A 19,539-nucleotide genomic window follows, 5' to 3' on the forward strand; every position below is an offset into this window, starting at 1 on the left:
TTACGTCATGCTTTAAAACAAGCCTAGTTGTGGAATATGGTGACAAATATTGTCACAATTTTCCACTTTCTCCAGATATCGTATTCCACGAAACAGAATATGTAGAATTTGGTGACAAAATGGGTCAGCATATTCCAAAAAAATAAACCATTTTGTGGATTTTGTGTTTATATCTATTTCACGTTCCATTAGGTAGAGTCGCTAGTCTGTAATGCTTTGCCAAAATCGCACTAGCAAGGTTATCGGTTAGTCAAACGAGCGTCTCTAAAACTAACCGTGGTTTTAAAGCTCCTTGCTTTTAAGTAAAATATTATTAGAAGTAGTGTTATTTTTTTCTACCAAATCAAATAAAATTAACTTTCAAAATTTGACAAAAATCTTCATCTTGAGGATGTGTTCATCGCTATGACAGCTTTCGCTACGCCAATTTATTTAGATATCTTTTTAGAACAGCCCTATAGTCGAACTAACCCACCTATACACTAAGGTCTTAAAAGATTTTTGCTGGTTCGCGAACCTTGCTAGACGGAATCTTAACATGATTTAGCATTTTGGCCACGCAGTTTGTGAGTATAAAGATGGAATAGTTATGCAATCATAAACATTAGAGTTTAGTGATAAACAAACTCAAAAGACCTTCGAATTTGAAATTTGCGCAAACCAACTTTTCTCTATTAAACAATTGAACTTTATAGACTTGACAAAGACAGTATTTTTGTATAAGCTATATAAAATGATGAAGAGAGATTTGGAAATTTTCATCATCGTTTTTGCTTTCTTTCTTCTGAATTTCAACTCCAGCAGTGCCAATTTCAGATTTCCCTTCAGATGTCCCAAAAACTTGAAAGGTCTGGAAAATGTACACTTAAGTGACATGCTTGGTGTTTGGTACGAGATTGAAAGATTGGATGTCGGGCATGACGAAAGAGTTGGAACTTGTAGTTATCTAGACCTCCAGTGGCCAGACACTTATAACGCTACTTCGAATGAGGCCCGTGAGTAACATATATAAAGACACAGATTAAAATATGTCACGGCTTATATGAAACTGTACTTAGATCGTATGAGAAACTCAAATGGGGGGGGGGGGGGGGGGGGAGAGTTCCAGTAAAAATTGTGTATTTCATAAAAACTACTTTGCTCTCCTGTCATGAGTCATTTTTTTTGAATCGCGTAGAATGTTTGCATAGCACAGAACAATTTTTTTCATAAATTGATTGCGATTGTTTATAATAGAGGGAGCGAAAACTTTTCCATAAGTGAATTGAGTCTTAAAAGCGTATAAGACTGCTAAGCAGTTTTGTCATCATCTATTTTTTTTGTCAAGCATGGTGTTTTTACGTCTCTTGTTGTTCAAACAACATGGAATTATCAGGTTTCAGTTTGGCTACACAAGTTTTTTTTTAACGTCATTTACTTACTAAACCGCTTTTTAAAGAAATTTCAGGCTTGTTGCAGACAGGAGAGACAATTTTTTCTCACTATATCCGTTTCTCGTCGCCAATTTCTGCTTTGAGGAATCTTATGTTAGTTAAAGAAATTAGTGAAAAAAAATTGGAAAATTTTGTCAGCCACTCTCGTTATTAACGTGACTGAAATCTGAAAGTAAAAGTGGACGTTTATGTAGAAATGAGCGCACAAATGATAGGTGAATAATTCCGTAAAGTCTTTCTCTGGTGACTCCATGGAGTAGGGAGATCAATTGCTGGTTAGATTTTACCCAGAACTTAGCACTTGAGAATTTTGGTATTTTGATTTGTCTGATGTAAAAAAATTGAAGAATTTTCTTCCAAATTACATCCAATGAAAACACGCAGAATACATACTATGACTACCTATTATGTAACCAAATTTTGTAACTGTTTTCCGTGTCATTAATAAAGTTCCAAGAATGGATGTTAGTGACGGATACCTCCAGCCTTGAAGACAATTGAACTTAGTTATTGTTGTCTTTAATTTACAACATCGCATATTCGTTTTTAACTTAAAATAGTTTGACGGAGAAATAGTGCAAACTGCAACTGTATATGAAAGTATACATCCAGTTTTTAGTATGTATTGTCCCATTTTGTCCATATATGGTGTCATCACGTCTCATTTTGTGTTGCCTGCAATTCTGAAAATGGTTGAGTGTGGCTGGTTAATTTAAACAGAAGAAAGAATTGGGATGTTTGCAATTAAAAGTCAAGAAAACTAAACTCAGAGATATAACTTCCACAGATAATGAAACTCTATGAACCAAAAAATTTGGGAGGAAAAGATTGGCGATAAACAATTACGTAACTTTTACACTTCACAGCGAAACATCAAAAATAAAACACTAAATTGATTTCTTTTAATCTAAACAATGATTAACAAATTTCAATTTTGCTGAAGAAATATTACGCACAGTTCTTACTTGAGTTTCACTTTTGATTTTTCGGATATTAGAACAAATTACTCTTTTGGGTCAGTCCTTTTATAGCCAATAAAAGCTCAGTTACAAACAATTTTAGAAATTTTGACCAATAGTGACCAGAAATAGTGTCTGTTGCTTTGTAATACTAGATGGAAAACAGCCTTTACCTGTACTGAATTGATTTGAAACCCCTGATTGGTCTTTCACTCATACACAATGATTGTCGTTAGTGGACCCTCGTCAGCTAAGTTGTTTTCCACATGACGTCACTGACGTGAATCGAAGACGCCTTGGGCTTCTGCCGTTTTGTCGCAGACTGTTTGGCAGACTGATTTCATTAACATCAGGCTTCTGAGGAGAAAAAGCAAACTTCAAATAGCCACCTCAGCGAATTATTCGCAAACTTGCAATATTGTGGTGCTAGAGAAAGAATTGAGGATCCATTGCATGTTCTGCTGCGACAATTGAAGACAAATAAAACTGCCTTTCCGGCTTGTAATCTTCTTTCAACTTGAATCTCATCGACTGATTACCCCTACAAGGTCTTTGCAGTAGTCCAACACCATGACATCACAATGTCCTCCTTTTGAGAGAATACGGTAAATGTCCATGTGTCAACCGTCAGTTGAGATGTCCTGAAAATTTTTAAATGCAGTGTTTTTGTGATAAGGCACGTAAACAACCAGACGCGTAGTTGAGTATCGGCTGATTGTTTGGTCTTTTGATTGCAAGAAGCCGAAAAATGTCAACTCTTTTGTTCACAAACGGAAAAAAGTTAAACTCGTTTTACGCCTCACATTGTCTGCACGGAAACATCTGAAAATAGAGCCATATTAACACACGTTTCCTATTACGCTGTATTTTGCAATCGACATAAGAATATCTTGAAAATCAGCAATGCCATTGTCTATTCGTCTTTCACCAAAAAACTAAAGTAGATTTCTTTTCTATGGGCACTGCTAGTTGATCCAGTTCTCCATACACACACATTAGGCCATTGCTGTAAAAAAACGTACTAGGCAACAACTTGTTTGTTGTAGCCGTTTTTAGCATCTTCTGAGTTTTGCTAGTGAGTCAGGAAAAAAATTCTCGTGAGATCTCAAAATAAATTTTTGTACCAGACTCTCTGCCGTTAAATTTTTTATTTGCGATTAGTGCGATCTTGCTTTCTGTTGTTTTCTTTCTTGCATCACTTTAGACAGAGTCCCGATAATGTTTGATTAGGTTACTGTGTTATCAGTTCAGAATATTTAGGCCTTATAGTCCATTAGCGATCTCGATTTCCAAGTGACCAGCCAATTCTTTTCCTAGCATTGCTTCTTTCATTTCAAGCTTTGAAATGATTAGTTTGATTAGATCATTTTAAATTTGCTGATGACATCCTGAGTTTACATTCTCCCGTCCGCCTTTCTAGTTATGTGCACATTGCTTCTAAATGTGAAAGAATTGAAACCGTGATTATGTGCATTTCTTGCAAATGGTAAAAATTTTTTTCCCGGGTCGAACATGGATGTAGTTTTGGAGAAAAACTATCTTTGTGTAATATTTTTTACACCTTAGCTTTGCTTTTGTTTGACAAACAACAGCATACATGACGACGAATTCAAAATTTAACGCTCAATTCTGCGTTCTCTGTACAACAGTAGTAACTATGTCTTACTGTAGAGAAAACTTTTCGAGTCATAAATAAAGTTGCTGAGAAACATTGTAGGGCTAAAAAACACCTGCTTTAAGAACTGTTTTGGATTCGTTTGCTCTCTTTGAGACGTTTTTTGCTACAAAAAGTTCCAATAAAGTCTGCCAATAGAATTGCCTGGCAATAAACCAGAGCCGTCTTGATGCTGCTGTCTGTTTTAAGTTACACAGTTTCCCAAAGAAAAAGGTACAGGCTGGAGTGGAGGGCAGCATCAACATGAGCCGATTGCTCTTGAGTTCTTTTGATTTTTTTATTGCACAAAAAGTGAAATGCAAGGTTGTCCTCGTTTTTGAAATTAATATTCCTGAAATTATGTCTATGTCTGCTTACACTGCAGCTTTAGTAGGAGTAGTACTTAAAGATTGCACAAAAAGTCTGCACCCGTCAGAACAGCATCGTTCAAAAATTACCCTTTATTTCGAGGCAGCTTTTGTGACTATGCTTATCTTGTCTATTTTATGTTCACTTACGACAGCCTATTGTTAAAATTTTGGTGTTACTTGTCCAATTTTCAAATCCTCAGTAATTGCGGCCAAGTAGCGCTGTTTCCGTTAAAAATTTGTGTCTAGTTTCCTCAGGTGTACACAATTCAACATTCGAAGTCTAAAAGTTGTTGAGCAGATGACGTAGTCCTTCCAGGGAAGTCTTACTTCATATCGCTTGCGCGTTGTTGAGTTCGTTTGTCTCAAAATTCAATTGCGTTTCAATCCTGTTCCATCCATTCCTTGATAGAATTCTGACTGAAATACATGCTTTCTAAGGTCCGAGGAATTGGAGGTGGTCCTCATACGGGCCATCAGTTATTCTCTTAATTTGATTGAAAGGGTTGACGCTCCGATTGCTTATCTTTCTGCTGCGCCTCTTCGGTGGCACTCTCGAATTATGATCCCTGTCGTTTTCATATTAGATTTCGTGTTGACTCCACAGGGTGTTCCTGGTTTTACTGTTGTATTACTGTTGTTTCTCGGAGTTGTGTCAAGAAAGACATCAACTCCTGTTAGTATTCTATTTTTATTTCTATGAAATCAAGGAGATTGGATCATTTTCTAGTGAACGTATTGGGTTTCTAATTTGTTTAGCATCACATTGCTATCTGTTGGAATCTGAATCGTTTCAACTACAGTAGCACGATGAAAAATGTTTGTGATTGATTGAGATCTAATAAGTGGGCTATTAACAATTATGGTACTGGCACTCGGCCTTGTTTGTTTTCGTCGAAAAAGGCACTGCAAGAATTCTAGGGCCTTTATGTGAAGAGTGTTTGGTGCAGGTTGCTTGATTTCCTTGTTATTGGTGCCGCTGTCAAAAAACTTTTCTATGCTCAAGGCATTCTTTCAGTACCATGGCAGGGATTACTGGCTGGCCTGGCTGGGATTAACTTGCAGTTGAAGTGAGCGTCGCAGCGAACAAGTTGTCTGATTATTGCTGCATCTGTAGTTCTGGTGAAACAACTGTGTTTATTCTCAGCCTAGAGCTGAAAATTGGCGGAGCTGACAGGTATAAGTTAATTGCAAGACGTTGCTAACACATCTAGAGCGCTTTGCCATGGTCGCTATGTCTGTTTCCACTGCCATTATCATTTTGGTACTTAAAAATTCTAAAATATAAGTTGGAAGTTTTTTGGTAATATTCTCTCCTGTGGTCTGACTTGTCATTAATGTTTGATGACGGAGCTTTTGCTTTGAAATTGCATAGTTTTGCTTGCTTTCTTCAGGATTCTGAATTGGCGCTGCCCATAGTTAGATTTCCATTCACATTTCCAATTGACTGTGATTGTTTAAATCCGTCTCAAAGTAATGTGGAGGGATGAAAACCAATGCGTCCGTCCTACAATGATCTCATTACTCTTTGCAACGACCAAGCTTGTGATCTCTTAACAAGAATTGACAGCAGGGACTGAACTAGAAAATAAAATTGTTCTCGCACGCTTTCTGAGAATTGTGCACCAATCATTGATCTGATTTCTGATGTTGGTGAGGATACAATTTTACAAATGTCAAGATATGACACGTTGGCTGGTTCTAATTGCAAGCTGCTGACAAATCTGTTTTAGCAAAAAATCCTTGAAGTCGTGAATTTATACCAGTCACTATAAAAAATGCACATGCTTTCTGGTCAGAATTAGATTCTTAAACGTCTTGGAAAGAAAACAAAACTAAGAGATGTTTTGAAATCATTAATTCTGCATTTCGTCCAAAGCTCAAGTTGTGTGGTGTAACCGCAGAGTAATTGTTCAAGTGTCTTGATTGGTTTCTGCATTGACTAATAATAGTGTTCCCCGTTGTACAAATAGTAGGAACTGATATCGTTTAGGGTGACCCACTAGTGTAAATACTTAATTTTTGGGCTTGATATAGAGCTTGGTTATCACAAAATTTTGCGGATTCTGAAAGCACTGGTCATTACTTGGTGTTGTACTGAAATCAAGAATTCGCTGCATTGCTGAATTCTTGGGGTCGAAAAGTTTTTTTTTGGTGCATTTCTGACTGATACGCCATATTATTTTTTATGTGAACTGCTCACATTGTGAGGTTCGGCAAAATAATTCATTCTGTTCAGAGTAAAAGTAAACTGATTTGGTTCACTCTTCTTTTGAAGGTTTGCAGACTTTTTAAGTTGTTTTTAAAAATTGTGGAGTTTTGGAATGATTGTGTCATGTTTGAATTTCACCTCAATAGTGATGCTTTTTGAGAATCTGAGCAACACACCTAAACTAGATTTTGCTTTAGAAAACTCCTAATTTGAGAAACATCTTCACGATTACCCTTATTTTTCTGATTTTTAATTACAGAATGTTGTTTTAAAGCTCAATGCTGCCTGGATTTAGATAGATGCCTCCGCTTCCGCTCCTCTACTGACGTTGTGTCAAATGCTACCCCCAAAGTCATCACCAGCTTCAGAAATAGACTTGTTCGCTCTGATTTCGCTTTTTGTACTCTTGGTTCTAATTGATTGCAGTCAGCTTCACTTACAACCACTTTGTTTCAGATCTGGATCAGTTGAATTTGTGATCGCAGTGTCAGAGCTCTACTGAGTTTCAATTTTAAAACTTTTGCTTTTTGCCATGCATTCAAGTTCTTCGGATATCAGTCAGCTGCTATCTAGCTACCTCACTGCCAAAGTGGTCAAGCACTTGTTTTAGTTGTTGCAGCTAATTGGGGGTTTTGTGAAGGTCACACTAGTTCTCCAGTCACTGCTCTTTCAACAGACCTCCAGATTGTTTTTGTTTTCAATATGTTTCATGCAAGCTTAGCCTTTTGTGGAGCGTTTTTGTTTGCTGGCGGTCCAAAACAAGATTTTTTGCAGTTGCGTCTCAGCATGTTTAAACGACCGACTTCGAATCTGTTAATGTACTGCTTTAGAATTTAAGAACGCTTCATTCTATCCCTGAAGAAATCAATTGTTGTGGCTTACTTAACAAACCCGATCTTCTAAAAAATGTGCTTATAGTATCTTATCGAAAAAAACTATTGCTTAATTAAGTCAGCTGAACGTTGAGTTTTTTTATAAAAAATAATCGAAAAATAAAAACCCACGCAAAAAAAAGAATGGAGAGGTTTTCCTTGAAAAAAAAGAAGATCAAAATCAAACTGGCAGAGATGATTTTTGCAGATAACAAATTATAATTAAAAATTGAGTCTATAGCGGTTGAGTGAGATAAATTAAGCGTTCAGGTGCTCTCTGATTTGGCTCAGCAGTTGATTTTCACATGTCATTTGCTCGTAGTTTTTCTCGGGCTCAGTTTGGTCTAAGACAGTTTTTCTAAGTCTGGCTTTGACCAACTATTTCGTTTTTCAGGGTTTACCAAGCCTTCTTTTTTATACGGTTAATTTTTGAACCTGATTCTAATTTTCATCATTTTCCTAGAGGCATATCTCATTAGTATTTTTTTGTTCCGACCCCTCTTGAGGAGGAAGGAACTATATACTCAAACGGGTTTTTTGTTCAGTCAATTTTGGCCGATCGATATATTCATCGTAGAGAGTTGAGACTGGTATCATTAGAAAGCTTGTCCAGCGTAGAAAATGGAATTAAAAAGATTTTTGTATTTTTGGTTTTTTACAGGGAGTTATCGAGGTTTAAATTTTGAGAAAATAGAATGAATGCCGGCGAGATTTTAATCACTTTTTTTCGAATTTTTGAATAAAACTTCGCCAATTTTGCTAAAATTTGTGAAATTTTTTAAAAGTGATGTTGATTTTTATTTGTAAAAAACGAAAAAAATCCCAAGAATATTGTAGGCTAATTTTATTTTTTTTGTCAAAAATTCCGGCTAAATATTTCAAAATTAGTCTTCAAAAACAGCACGAAATAAGATTTTTTAGTCCATTTTGATTAAATTTACAGGAACTACAGACCCAAACACCACAAACACATTTTTTGTAGACTCAAAAGAGGGATTTTTTAACTTCAATTTCTGTTGAGAGTGCTCTGTAATTAAAACTTCGCCGTTTTTTGCTAAATTTATTCGTTGATTATCAAACACGCAGCGTCTATTTTTGACTTTTAACAAACAAAAAATCAATATATATAACATTCGAATAATTAAGTGTTCTTAAAGTACAAACAACATTAGCAGGGTTAGTTTTGGACCAATTTTGGACTGATATAATCCAAAAATAATTCGGATTGTAAACAGTCGGTCTTCTTCATAAAAAATTCGATCTCTTCTACTTTAATTAAATAACAGAACATTTCAAAAAAAGCTCACTAATGATAGTTCCCTTGAGTTCCTAATTAGCTCCACGTTAATGTATCTAGTTGATTACTTGAAAGCTCATGGTCGTTTTGACTTTTAAAATTATTTGATTTTCAAAAAAAACTGAGTTATTGAACTTTTGCCTCTATTTTTCTGTTTCTTTGGTCAACTTGTAGCTAATTGTCCGCAATGAAAGAATGCTTCTTCCTTCTATTGAAATCAAATTCAATCTTTTTTGCGGTTTTACGCCTTAAGTTTTGGCTACTGACTTTGAAAGAACTAGATTTCAAGTTTTCTTAATTTTTATGTATTTGCCCATTTTTCACGTTTTCTAGTTTTGTCACATTATGACGTTATTGACAGTTCATTTATTACATTATTGGTTTTCCAAGTAAAGCAAAAAGGAGTAAAGAAAAAAATGCTTGAAGATATAGGTTTTAACGGCTTCGACACTACTTTCTCGAAAAATTTAATTGATTTTTTTAAATTGTCTCTAACTGCCGTTTTTTCTTTGTATTTTTAGTCGCATGAAATTTTACTGTACAATGACCCGGTTTCATTGCCTTTTCTTGGAAGAACAGATGAGACGATATTCTGATTTTAGTAGATCGCTCATAGCTTTTATGACTCTGAAAACAATTGTTTTCCAAACTAAAAAAAAACACTTTTTAACTTCGCAATTTTGTTACTTTTATTGTCTGGTAGTTATCTAGTCTCGTTAATTAAAGGAGAATTATTACATTATTGTTGTCAAAAGGGGATTAGTGTCACACAATATAATGTTTTTAAAGAATTCGTTGACTTTATTGGCTTCAACACGAAAAAAAAAGTAAATTAATTTTTGATTTTTGTCATGTTTGACGTTCTTTTTGTAGACATTAGACATATTCTGGATAATTGCAATTTTCATGAGCTTCTTTTGAAAGAATAAACAAATCTAAATATATTTTTTTCTCTAATTAATGGCGTTCATGTCTTTGGAAATATTTCTTTTCGAAAAAAATTAAAGTGTTACTTTTTTTTGCATTTTGTTTTCCATTTTTGTCTACTTGTCCATTTTTGTCTATTTGAACGAAAACGATTTCGAAACCGTAAAGCCATACTCTGGCCATCAAAATGTGATCAATTGCATTTTTGTCTACATTATCTTTGGTTGCAGAAAATGCAATTGATCACATTTTGATGGCCAGAGTAGGGCTTTACGGTTTTGAAATCGTTTTCGTTCAAATTTTATTTGATTTTTTGTTTGTTGCCTATATGTTCTTTTTGTAACCGCGTGAAAAATTGAATACCGGCAACTCTTAATTCCTTCTATGGAATTATTTGTAATTGCACACCTATGGGATTTTTTGTTTGATTTCTAATGGTTTTCATCATTTCGAAATTAATTGTTTTAAAAAAAAAAAGCGAAATTTTCAACTTTACTGTTTTTGCTTTTTATTGTCTAATTGTTACCAAGCCTTTTTATTGACTACTACCTTATCTTTTCTGGTGAATTGCAATTTATTTTGTTTATTATAAGTTTTATCTGTTAGGTTTTGTTTTTTAAAACGGACATTGATGTAATTAATTCTTGTTGTTGCTGTTGTTTTATTTTGCTGTCTTGACTCGCTTTCTTAATATTTGCACATATCATCAATCTAATGCGCCATTTTTGCTCCAGTTGTTAACCACTTCTATAGAAGCACTGGTAAGTGTAAACCTATGGGATATTTTTGTTGATTTCTAATGGTTTTCATTACTTTGAATTTAATTGTTTTTATTAATTATAAGCGAATTTTCCAAATTTACTGTTTTTATTCTTTATTGTCTAACTGTTACCAAGCCTTATTAAGGACTGGTCCCATATCTTTTCTGGCAAATTACAAGTTATTCTGTTAGTTTCAGTTCTATCTGACTGTATTATCACTTCGTTATTAAGTTTTGTTTTTTAAAACGGACATAAAGATTTGATGTAATTAATGTTTGTTGTTGTTGTTAGATTTTGCCGTTCGTCTTGACTCGCTTTCTTGATATTGGCATATCTCAATATTTAAATGCATCATTTTTTACTCCATTGAGTTATTTACTTTGGTGACTTTCTTTTCGTTCATACACCAATTTTTTTTTGAAACACTTGAATTTTTGGGTTTTTCTATGTTCCTCATTTGGGTCGGAACCTTATGTGCGATCGCACATTACTGAGTCGCCTTGTTTGTTATAGTTTCCAGATCATTAATGTACCTTTACAACACGTAGAACAAATTGATAGGCCATAAAAATGGCTGGCAAGATTTTCCTGATGCTTACCTTTCTTCCTGATAGTAAAGACTCAAGCTTTTGATGGTTGGCCAGCCGCTATTCCACCGAAGTGCATTTTTGACAGAAGGATAATTTTGCAAGCTGTTTTATTTGCTCATTACAGTGCAGAAGTATAGCCAAATCGTCACGGGCAGATATGCGCGATGTGTGTATCTCGTGTTCGTTTTTACTATGTTAATACAATGAAAGTGGTACAATATTGCGAAAAATGGCTACTTTAGCAGAAACCGGCAAAATGGAAGGGAATATCGTCTCCCGTGTTCGCAAAAGTGTCCTAATTTTAGCCGCGGAATACAAGTACAAACTTAATAACCTATTTTTCGCGCGAGTTGTATCACGCATCCGCTCAATTTACGTATCAATTTTTCGCACACAATGTAGCTCGATTTCGCATATAATCCGCAATTGAGCCTAAATTAATGCACTTTGAGCATCAAAGTGATTATTAAAGCTTTATTACAACTTTTGTTAAAAGGAACCATTAATTGAGCTGGCGTGCTAAACGAATGATAGTCGGGTATGCGAGATTCATGCTCGGCAAAAACGCATTTCTGAATGCTCACTTTGGTTCGAATCCAGCTTCTTATCAACTATTTGTTTGAAAACAGGCATTGGTTGTTGTTGAGTTGGACTCATTTTGCACTGTCATTTTAAAATCCAAACAGGTTTAAACCTAAATAAGGTTTTCATTTGGAAACTCTCGTTTAACAATTTTTTCTGGTGTAATAAAATTCATGCGATTTTTCTTATGAAAATTTGTCTCGTGTGATTTCACACAGAGAAATTTTCTTCTGTGATTAAAAATTACACAATTTTTGCATGAATGAACGGATGAAGAGGGTTACTATATTTAACATGCATTTTTTCTGCAATTTTTTAATTACGATTATTATAGCTTGTATGAACGGTTTCAGTACGGAAACGTAATTTATGTACTGATTTCATGTAATTTTTCTGGTCAATTCTGAATTTACATTAAAACTTTTATGAAACCTCATGTAAATTAGATTAAAAATCGCACGTCCCGAGAGAAATAATACATGAAAAATCACGTAAAAGCTTTCACACTGTTTCAGGCAATGCTAACAAAATTATCCTTATCTAACACCTGAAGTTATTATGAGAAATTTCAATGTCAATGAATGGATAGATAGCATGATGAAAAACTTAGGACAGTTAACAAAACAGTGACAATAAAAAGTAGCTCAAAGGAAAATAGACCTATGATCTTACTATGCCCAGACTTTGGTCTCTGGCAGGACTTTCGTGCGACCATTAACCAGCCTATCATGAAACCATATCCCTTTCCGGACCCAGTCCCATTAAAGCCAGACAGTCCAAATTATCGTAACAGCCAGAAATGTTTCATGTTCTCGATGACACTTAATTGAACATCTCAATCACCCCCCTCCCCCGCCCTCTCCTCCCTCAAAACCTCAATCGTGTTAGCTACCTTTTTCGGCTTGACCACCTCAAACTAATTTAAGCCACCCGGGTCGACATAGCAATTCATAATAGCAATTGAAAGTTCATTAAAACGTTATTAAAGATGGGTTGGCGGGCAGCGCTGGACATGAACAAAATGAAAAACAAAAATGAACCACAATTTGTTGTTTAGATAGCATAAACCAACCGCATATTTTTGGTTTGACGTTGCAGGTTGAACTTTTTCAGCTCCGTTGGTTTTGGTGGCCAAAAAGGTTGGAGCAGCTGGCGAGCTTCAAGGCCATATATGGCAGGTAAACCCGCCGACCGGCGAGGTCAACCTGAGACTAAAAAGCCGAATGACCAAAAACTACAAGATGAAACTAGTGGCCCTGGACCCGAACCAGTATGCCTTGTTTTATGGCTGTGGGGTGGGAATAGACGCCGAGTACGTGTTTGTGTATAGCAGAGAGAAAACACTTCCTTATGAAGTGCTGAAAAAACTGAACAAAATTTTGAGGTCCTCGGGAGTTCACATGTTGAGAGTTAAATTCATTGACCAGTACAACTGCTAAAAGTTGTCGATGTTCGGATCTTTCCTGCCCCCGTCCTAAAATTAGCCCTGTCCCAGTTTAGATTGGTCCTGGATCGTTGGAGGGGGGGGGGGTCATTCCGGGAGGTTAAGTCACGAATCATGAATCCAGTGTTTGGAGTCCCCCCCCCTCTCCTAAAAAGGTATTTTCTGTCCTTTGGTTCTTCGAGATATTTTCTTCTGATAATTGTAATTCGAAAAACTAAAGAGATCCGATCATTTTATATCATCAAATTCAATATAAACATTATTAAAGTTGATTATTAGTCAAAATAAAAAATTTTCAATACTTTTTTGAGCTCAAACTCGTTATCTCTATTTTTTTGAGATCACAATCAATTCGATGCCATCTCAACGAAAAGAAGAACCATATTATAGAATTTCAAGCGAATCTGATTCTCCAAAAAAATTAACACTAATTTTATCGCGCTCGAGCACATTAATTTTGAGGTGTCCCGCTTTTTCACCCCCTTATTTGCTTAACTCCCTATCATTTCACCCCGATTCTTCGTATAAATGATGCTATAATCATTTATCGATGCCTCAGCGGCCCCATGGACTTGATATGAATATATCACAACCGAACTGTTTACACAAAAACAATATAATTTTCTCTTTCGGCTTAACGCGATTTATGAGCACGTTAGCACAAGCGAGCTGGACATAGCCAGATCTTAAGTATCTCAACTTTCTCAATTTTCGCCCATAATTTGAAAAAACAAGACTTGTGATTTCTAGGACACAATTTTTAAGAACCAGCATTATGTGCCCAATTTTCGAGAGGAAAAGTTCAATAAATGTTGCGTTTTTGTGGAAACAAAACCGTTTGGAGCATGTAATTAGCTTAAAACTTAATGGCCTGATTCCAGGGGAGAGGGGTATTTTTTAAGCAAAATTAAACTAAAACAGCCTAGTGTCGCTCGTATTTACACACGGTTACAATTATTGTCTTACAACATTGTTCGCGAACGAAACCGTTGAAATCGAGTATGTATACTCAACTTTTTGCGCATTGGCCACACAATGAGTAAACAACAAAACCACCATCACATGACGTACTAATATTATTTAAGAGGTTCTAAAGTCCCGGTTTGAGCCAGGAAATTCAGTTGAGAGTTCGGAAACTTATATCTTTTTCAAACGCCTTATTAAATTAATCGCTGTTTGTGAACCCCGTTTACGAAGCCAGGGGCAACTTAAAATTCTGGTATCCAAAAGTTTTTGGCTCACTAGACCTCATTTTCTAAATTTGGCTTGCTCGAGTTGGACCCCCCACTAATCTCCACTAGTGCTCCACTATAATTTCGCTGAACAACGTTGGTGGGGATCACTGGTGTTCCATTACCATTTTTTCTGATCACTAGTGGATCACTAGTGGAACTATTATGGAACACTAGCAGTGCACTAGTGGAACACCAGTGGGACATTAGTGGTACACTACTGGAACACTAGTAGAACATTAGTGGAACATTAGTGGGACACTAGTGGTGCATCTAAAGATTGGTGAGTACCTTTAACAAAAAGTCTGCCTACTCGCATGTAAAAACAAAGCATCAATTGCACCATACATGTCTTTAAAGAATTTTAAATGTTATTTGAACTAAGTTCATGGCTCAAGGTTGGGTACGGTGACCACGCCAAGCCTAGAGTGTCGTTAAAAAGCAAATTCAATACTTCCTGTGAAGTAAACCACTCAAATCTGAAAAAAAAATCAACAAACATTTTGAAAGCCATTTTATAATCAGCACACAAAAACACACAAAACGATGAACCCAATCAATGTTTAGCTTGAAAAAAATCGATAGTTTGCTTATTTCGTACCAAACCAAAAAGAAAAGAAATTCAACTTTTTTCAAGGCTAGATAAAAAGACTAAAGATTTGTAATGATTTAGACTTTATGTACACTGGGGAGTTTGCCCACTATTTTTGGTTCCAATTAAACGACTGCTTGACCAATTTGGAAAAATCTAATATTTGAAACGTTATTCAGTTTATTTCATACCAAACCAAAGAGAAATCCAACCTTTCTCTGGGCAATTTATACTACGAATTCGTGATGATTTAGACTCTATGGAAACTGGGGAGCTTGCCCTCTGATTTTAACTGCAATTGGACGACTCCTTGAATAGCTTGAAAAATACACTTATTAAAACGTTAATTTGGTTACTTTGTTAGCATGGGGTCAGTTTTGGGGGCTCGGGGTCAAAAATTATCAATAACTTCCTAAATCCAATCAAAACGGGGCATGGCTCATTGGATCTGCCGTTAAAAAAGCTTTATAACCATATATTTTAATACCTGTTTTGGTTAGGTACTTAAAAAATCAAAGCCAATGAGCATTCGTCGACTCGGCCTGTTTTTCATAAGGTAGTAGGTGCTCGATCTGTAATCATTTCTCGAGGAGTTCATAGAAAACCTTCGGCATAGGCTTAAAAGTTTGGTAATGTAATATGGTAACTCATAGTAACCAGTTGTCAAGTGATAACATCTGTTAAGGTAAAACTTAACGATCAAGCAGTGAGCATGGGGTCAGTTTTGGAGTTTTGGTGTCAAAATTTTTCAATATTTTCTTAAAATCGAATCCAATCAAACCAAAAAACGTATCATTAGATCCGCCGTTAAATAAACTTTGAAACCATATATACCGTGATGTGTCTTGGTTAGGCACTTAAGAAGTCAGAGCAAACAAGCATTCACCAACTGGACAAATTTTTTCTGCTGCTCAAGTGCTCGATCGCCGTTTTTCCCTGAATTCAACATCACAACTTACAGCAGTTAATGCAGAATGATTCCCAGATGTTCGTGACGTTCTTCGGTAAGCCCTTTTTGCTCATTAAAGTGAATTTGAAAAAATGGCTGTATTCATTCTCCACAGACTGAATTAAAGCGATACTCCTGAAAACTGGCTCCACACTCTATAACCTCTCTGACTCCTGTTTTTGTGCTTTTACAGCGTTCTCGATGTCACTTGTGGATACTAGTGGGAACCCTACCCGGGTGCTTGCCTGTCCGCTTGCTTGACACTTCGCCGTGCCCCCCCCCCCCCCCAATTTAGCTTGAAACGATCATTTCTACGCATGATTTAATTTATTTCATCTCTTTGATAAATTTGACCTCATTTTATCAATACATCGGAGACACTTTTTGTACTTGTACGATTTCAAACCGACGTCAGCTTGTCCGAAATGTCATTCTTAAGACGCATTTTAAAAGATACCTTCTTTCAAATAAGACTTTTTAACGGACGAACTATATGTCTCCAATTTTGGGCTGATAAGAAAGTCATCAGATGAAACACTTCAAGTTTGCTGTGTACTTTTATCTGCAGAAGCACAGCTGAACGAATTTCCCCTTTTGTCCGCACGAAGACACACATAATAGCCATTAAAAAGAACATTATAGGTCCATGTCTCTATTGTTAATTATAAATGTCGCCATTCACTCTTATGACGTCATATATTATTAAGTATATTTAGAACTTGAGTGTAGAACGTAAATATTTGTAAACAGTCGTATAATGGATATTTTCCGTTTGCCACCCCCAGTACGTTATGCGCCCCCAATTACAGAGCACGCGCCATCACATTGTAAATCATTATGTATAAATATGGCACGTGCGTCTGGGGGGTGCAAATAATATGACTTGGCAGACTTGTAAGACTTGTATTTAGACTTGCCCAGTACTGGAAACCTAAATAAGACTTGGATTTAGACTTGCCTAGTACTGATATAGACTTGGAGTTCGGTCCGGGCCACTAAGCTGGGGGGGGGGGGGGGCGCAAACGTAAAAGATCCCGTATAATAATTAATAGATCTTATTAAACTGTCTAAAACGAAGCATCCAAAATTGCCAGTTCCCTCACCCATTGTCTACGAAAAAAGTTAAGATAGAGAGCGGTTTTGATATAGCGTGTTAAGCTGAGTGAGTGACATGGCAAAAAAGTTCAATAAAAAACGACAGAAGATTTTAATGACTAACAAAATCTGCCAGAAAATGTAGATCTTTCAATAATTATCAATTTTAGAACATGTTTGAGCCAGGGGTGGAAACATGTTCCATAATTTACCAAAACTTAGTTTTTTCATCCAACAACTCGGATAATTTGATCATACAATTCATTAGAAATTGTGGATCTTATCAGGTACAATTCGAAGTTTTCATACCAATAATTTTTTTTGTTTGCAAATAGCTAAAAGTTCTGAACACTTAATGAAAAAAAAAACGACATTTTTTTATTTGCTTCTGAATTTTTATCTCGTAACTATCCGACTCTGATTTGGCGTGATCGTACAATCTTGTCTAATCATGATTGTTCCAAAAAATTCCGTCGTCAAATGAGGTAACTAAATTGTAAAAACGTGCGCCGCTATCTTAATGATTGAGAGCTTTGTGATGTTTAGCAATGAAAAACATGATAACTTATATTCCTGGGTTATAGACTTTGTCTGGCGTTGAAAGAGTTGTAAAATTGGGAGTTTTAAGTCACCTTTTAAAAAAAAATTCTCTGTATTTTGACGAAAATGGAGTCCCAAAAAGCACAATTAATCGATCGGAATTGATCAACGATTTCATATTAAAACGCATTTACTGGAAGATTTTGAGATCTGATGAATTGTAATTTTGTAAAATTTTGATTAAATTGAAGGAATCGAAACAATATTTTGATCTTTTCAGCATAATTTAGCTGCTAAATATCAATTATTTCGCGGCCTTGAATTCGCTATTATTTCCGATCAATCAACTGATCAATTGTATCCCGGAGCAAGCCGTCTTGGGATTTCAGCTCTGCATAATTGAAAAAACATTATGTTTTTTATCCCGATCATTGTTATGCTCAGGTCCCAAATTACAATTTATAGTCTGAATTTTGCATAGTGCATGAGTCACCTGCCTGAACATAATTTCTTTCGCGCGCTGCAATTCAACTTGGCATGGACGCTCGAAGTCTGTGTTTTAGCTGTGAAGCCTTTACACTCTTGCCCAGACTGTGCATAATTGCATTATAATTTCCCCTAGAATATTTACTCAAGTGGTAATTAACGCTCCCTCGCACTCCACTTGCTATCTCTATTACCCTATTTAATGCTCGCTCTACGATCACAAAACAAGTATTCAAAAGAAACACTCAATTCATGATAGCATGTATTTATAATAAAACAAAATTTGCAAACAGTTCAAGTGAAAACAATTTTTTTCATTTAATGGAGCTAAAGGAGTTAATGCATCAGTACTAGTTTGTAAACTCTTGATATGATATGCAGGAGGTGTTGGTTCACTTTGTACCCATTCCAGAGACTCAAATCTGCCCTTCTAACATGTAAGGAGGAAGACTAAACGTTCCAGTTCTCCGCCGATCATCCTGTACCAGATGAATGACGTTGGATCGGCTCCTCGAATTTGTGTTAAGGTGAACGGGTGATCTCGGGTAGGTCAGCCAACTGCTCTGTAGAAACAGGAAAGGTGCGGGCATCAAACATTCGGGTATCAAACATGTTCAGTGAAGGGAAATAATGGGAATCATACACCTGAAAATCATCGAAGCAGACAGAACCTGGTTTATGAGCAAAACTTGAGCACATAATAAAGTGACATAGAAGCTGAAGGGAAACAGTCAGACAGTATTCATATCAATTGAGCTGTTAAATATTGGTACACATGAGTCAGTTTACTTTAATAAGGAAATCGTGAATCGCCGACAGAACAAAAACAGCCATATGGCGAAAACCTTCACTAAATCTAATGAAATGATAGTCACAGAAATCTTGTCGCCTTATTATTCACGTGCTTTTATTTTAATGCTTTTATATTCTTATTTATTCGCCATTAAACATTATATTAATTTCAGCTGAAATGCTACAAGTACATATTGATCAAAACCACATTCTCCAAACAAACTAAAACTAACATTATTAACAGCGGGCATCATCTCGTTTTCTTCCTGATTACCGCTATTGAATACTTGAACACCATCATCTAACTGATATCTCGTTTGATTGTCTTGAAAATTGTGTACATTTGACGATTGAACAATCGTAATTTTCTATTCTGAGACATAGCTGGTCGTATTGCGATAATACTGAATAATGAATGATGAATTGACAGCAATTGAACTTCAGCAGAAGGCGATATTAACAAACTTCAATCTGAAAAACAACCATTTGTTATAGGACAAATATCCCATCTCTGATCATGCCAAAATTGATTTCATCAAAATTAACTTTGTTCGACCTGCGAACAACACCCTCCCCCCCCTATCAACATTCACACGTTTCTATCAAATATCACTCTATTGCTTAGTTTTTTGAGTTTCCTGGCAGGTACTTTGGTCACCGCACCTTTCCTGTGCCTACAGAGAAGTTGGCACGCCGCCCCGAGATCTCCCGATTCTGTAAACACAAGTTCGAGGAGCCGATCCAAAGTTATACA

General features: G+C 35.9%; 1 protein-coding gene and 1 long non-coding RNA gene across 2 annotated transcripts; one reads left to right on the forward strand and one right to left on the reverse strand.

Moving 5' to 3' along the window:
* Window positions 1-657: 657 nt before the first annotated feature.
* On the forward strand, window positions 658-13,258 carry LOC142335087 (apolipoprotein D-like). Its single transcript, XM_075383430.1, has 2 exons — window positions 658-995; window positions 12,769-13,258. The coding sequence occupies exons 1-2, from the start codon at window positions 734-736 to the stop codon at window positions 13,092-13,094; spliced, it is 588 nt and encodes a 195-aa protein (XP_075239545.1). The 5' UTR covers window positions 658-733; the 3' UTR covers window positions 13,095-13,258.
* Window positions 13,259-18,224: 4,966 nt separating this feature from the next.
* LOC142335088 (uncharacterized) lies at window positions 18,225-19,258 on the reverse strand. The gene is made up of 2 exons (XR_012758849.1): window positions 19,019-19,258; window positions 18,225-18,638 (listed from the first exon to the last, which is right to left on the reverse strand). It is a non-coding gene; the product is annotated as an uncharacterized LOC142335088 (long non-coding RNA).
* Between the last annotated feature and the right edge of the window lie 281 nt (window positions 19,259-19,539).

Source organism: Convolutriloba macropyga, chromosome 2 (assembly GCF_964194025.1).
Source record: "Convolutriloba macropyga chromosome 2, txConMacr16.3, whole genome shotgun sequence".
Classification (NCBI taxonomy): domain Eukaryota; kingdom Metazoa; phylum Xenacoelomorpha; order Acoela; family Convolutidae; genus Convolutriloba; species Convolutriloba macropyga.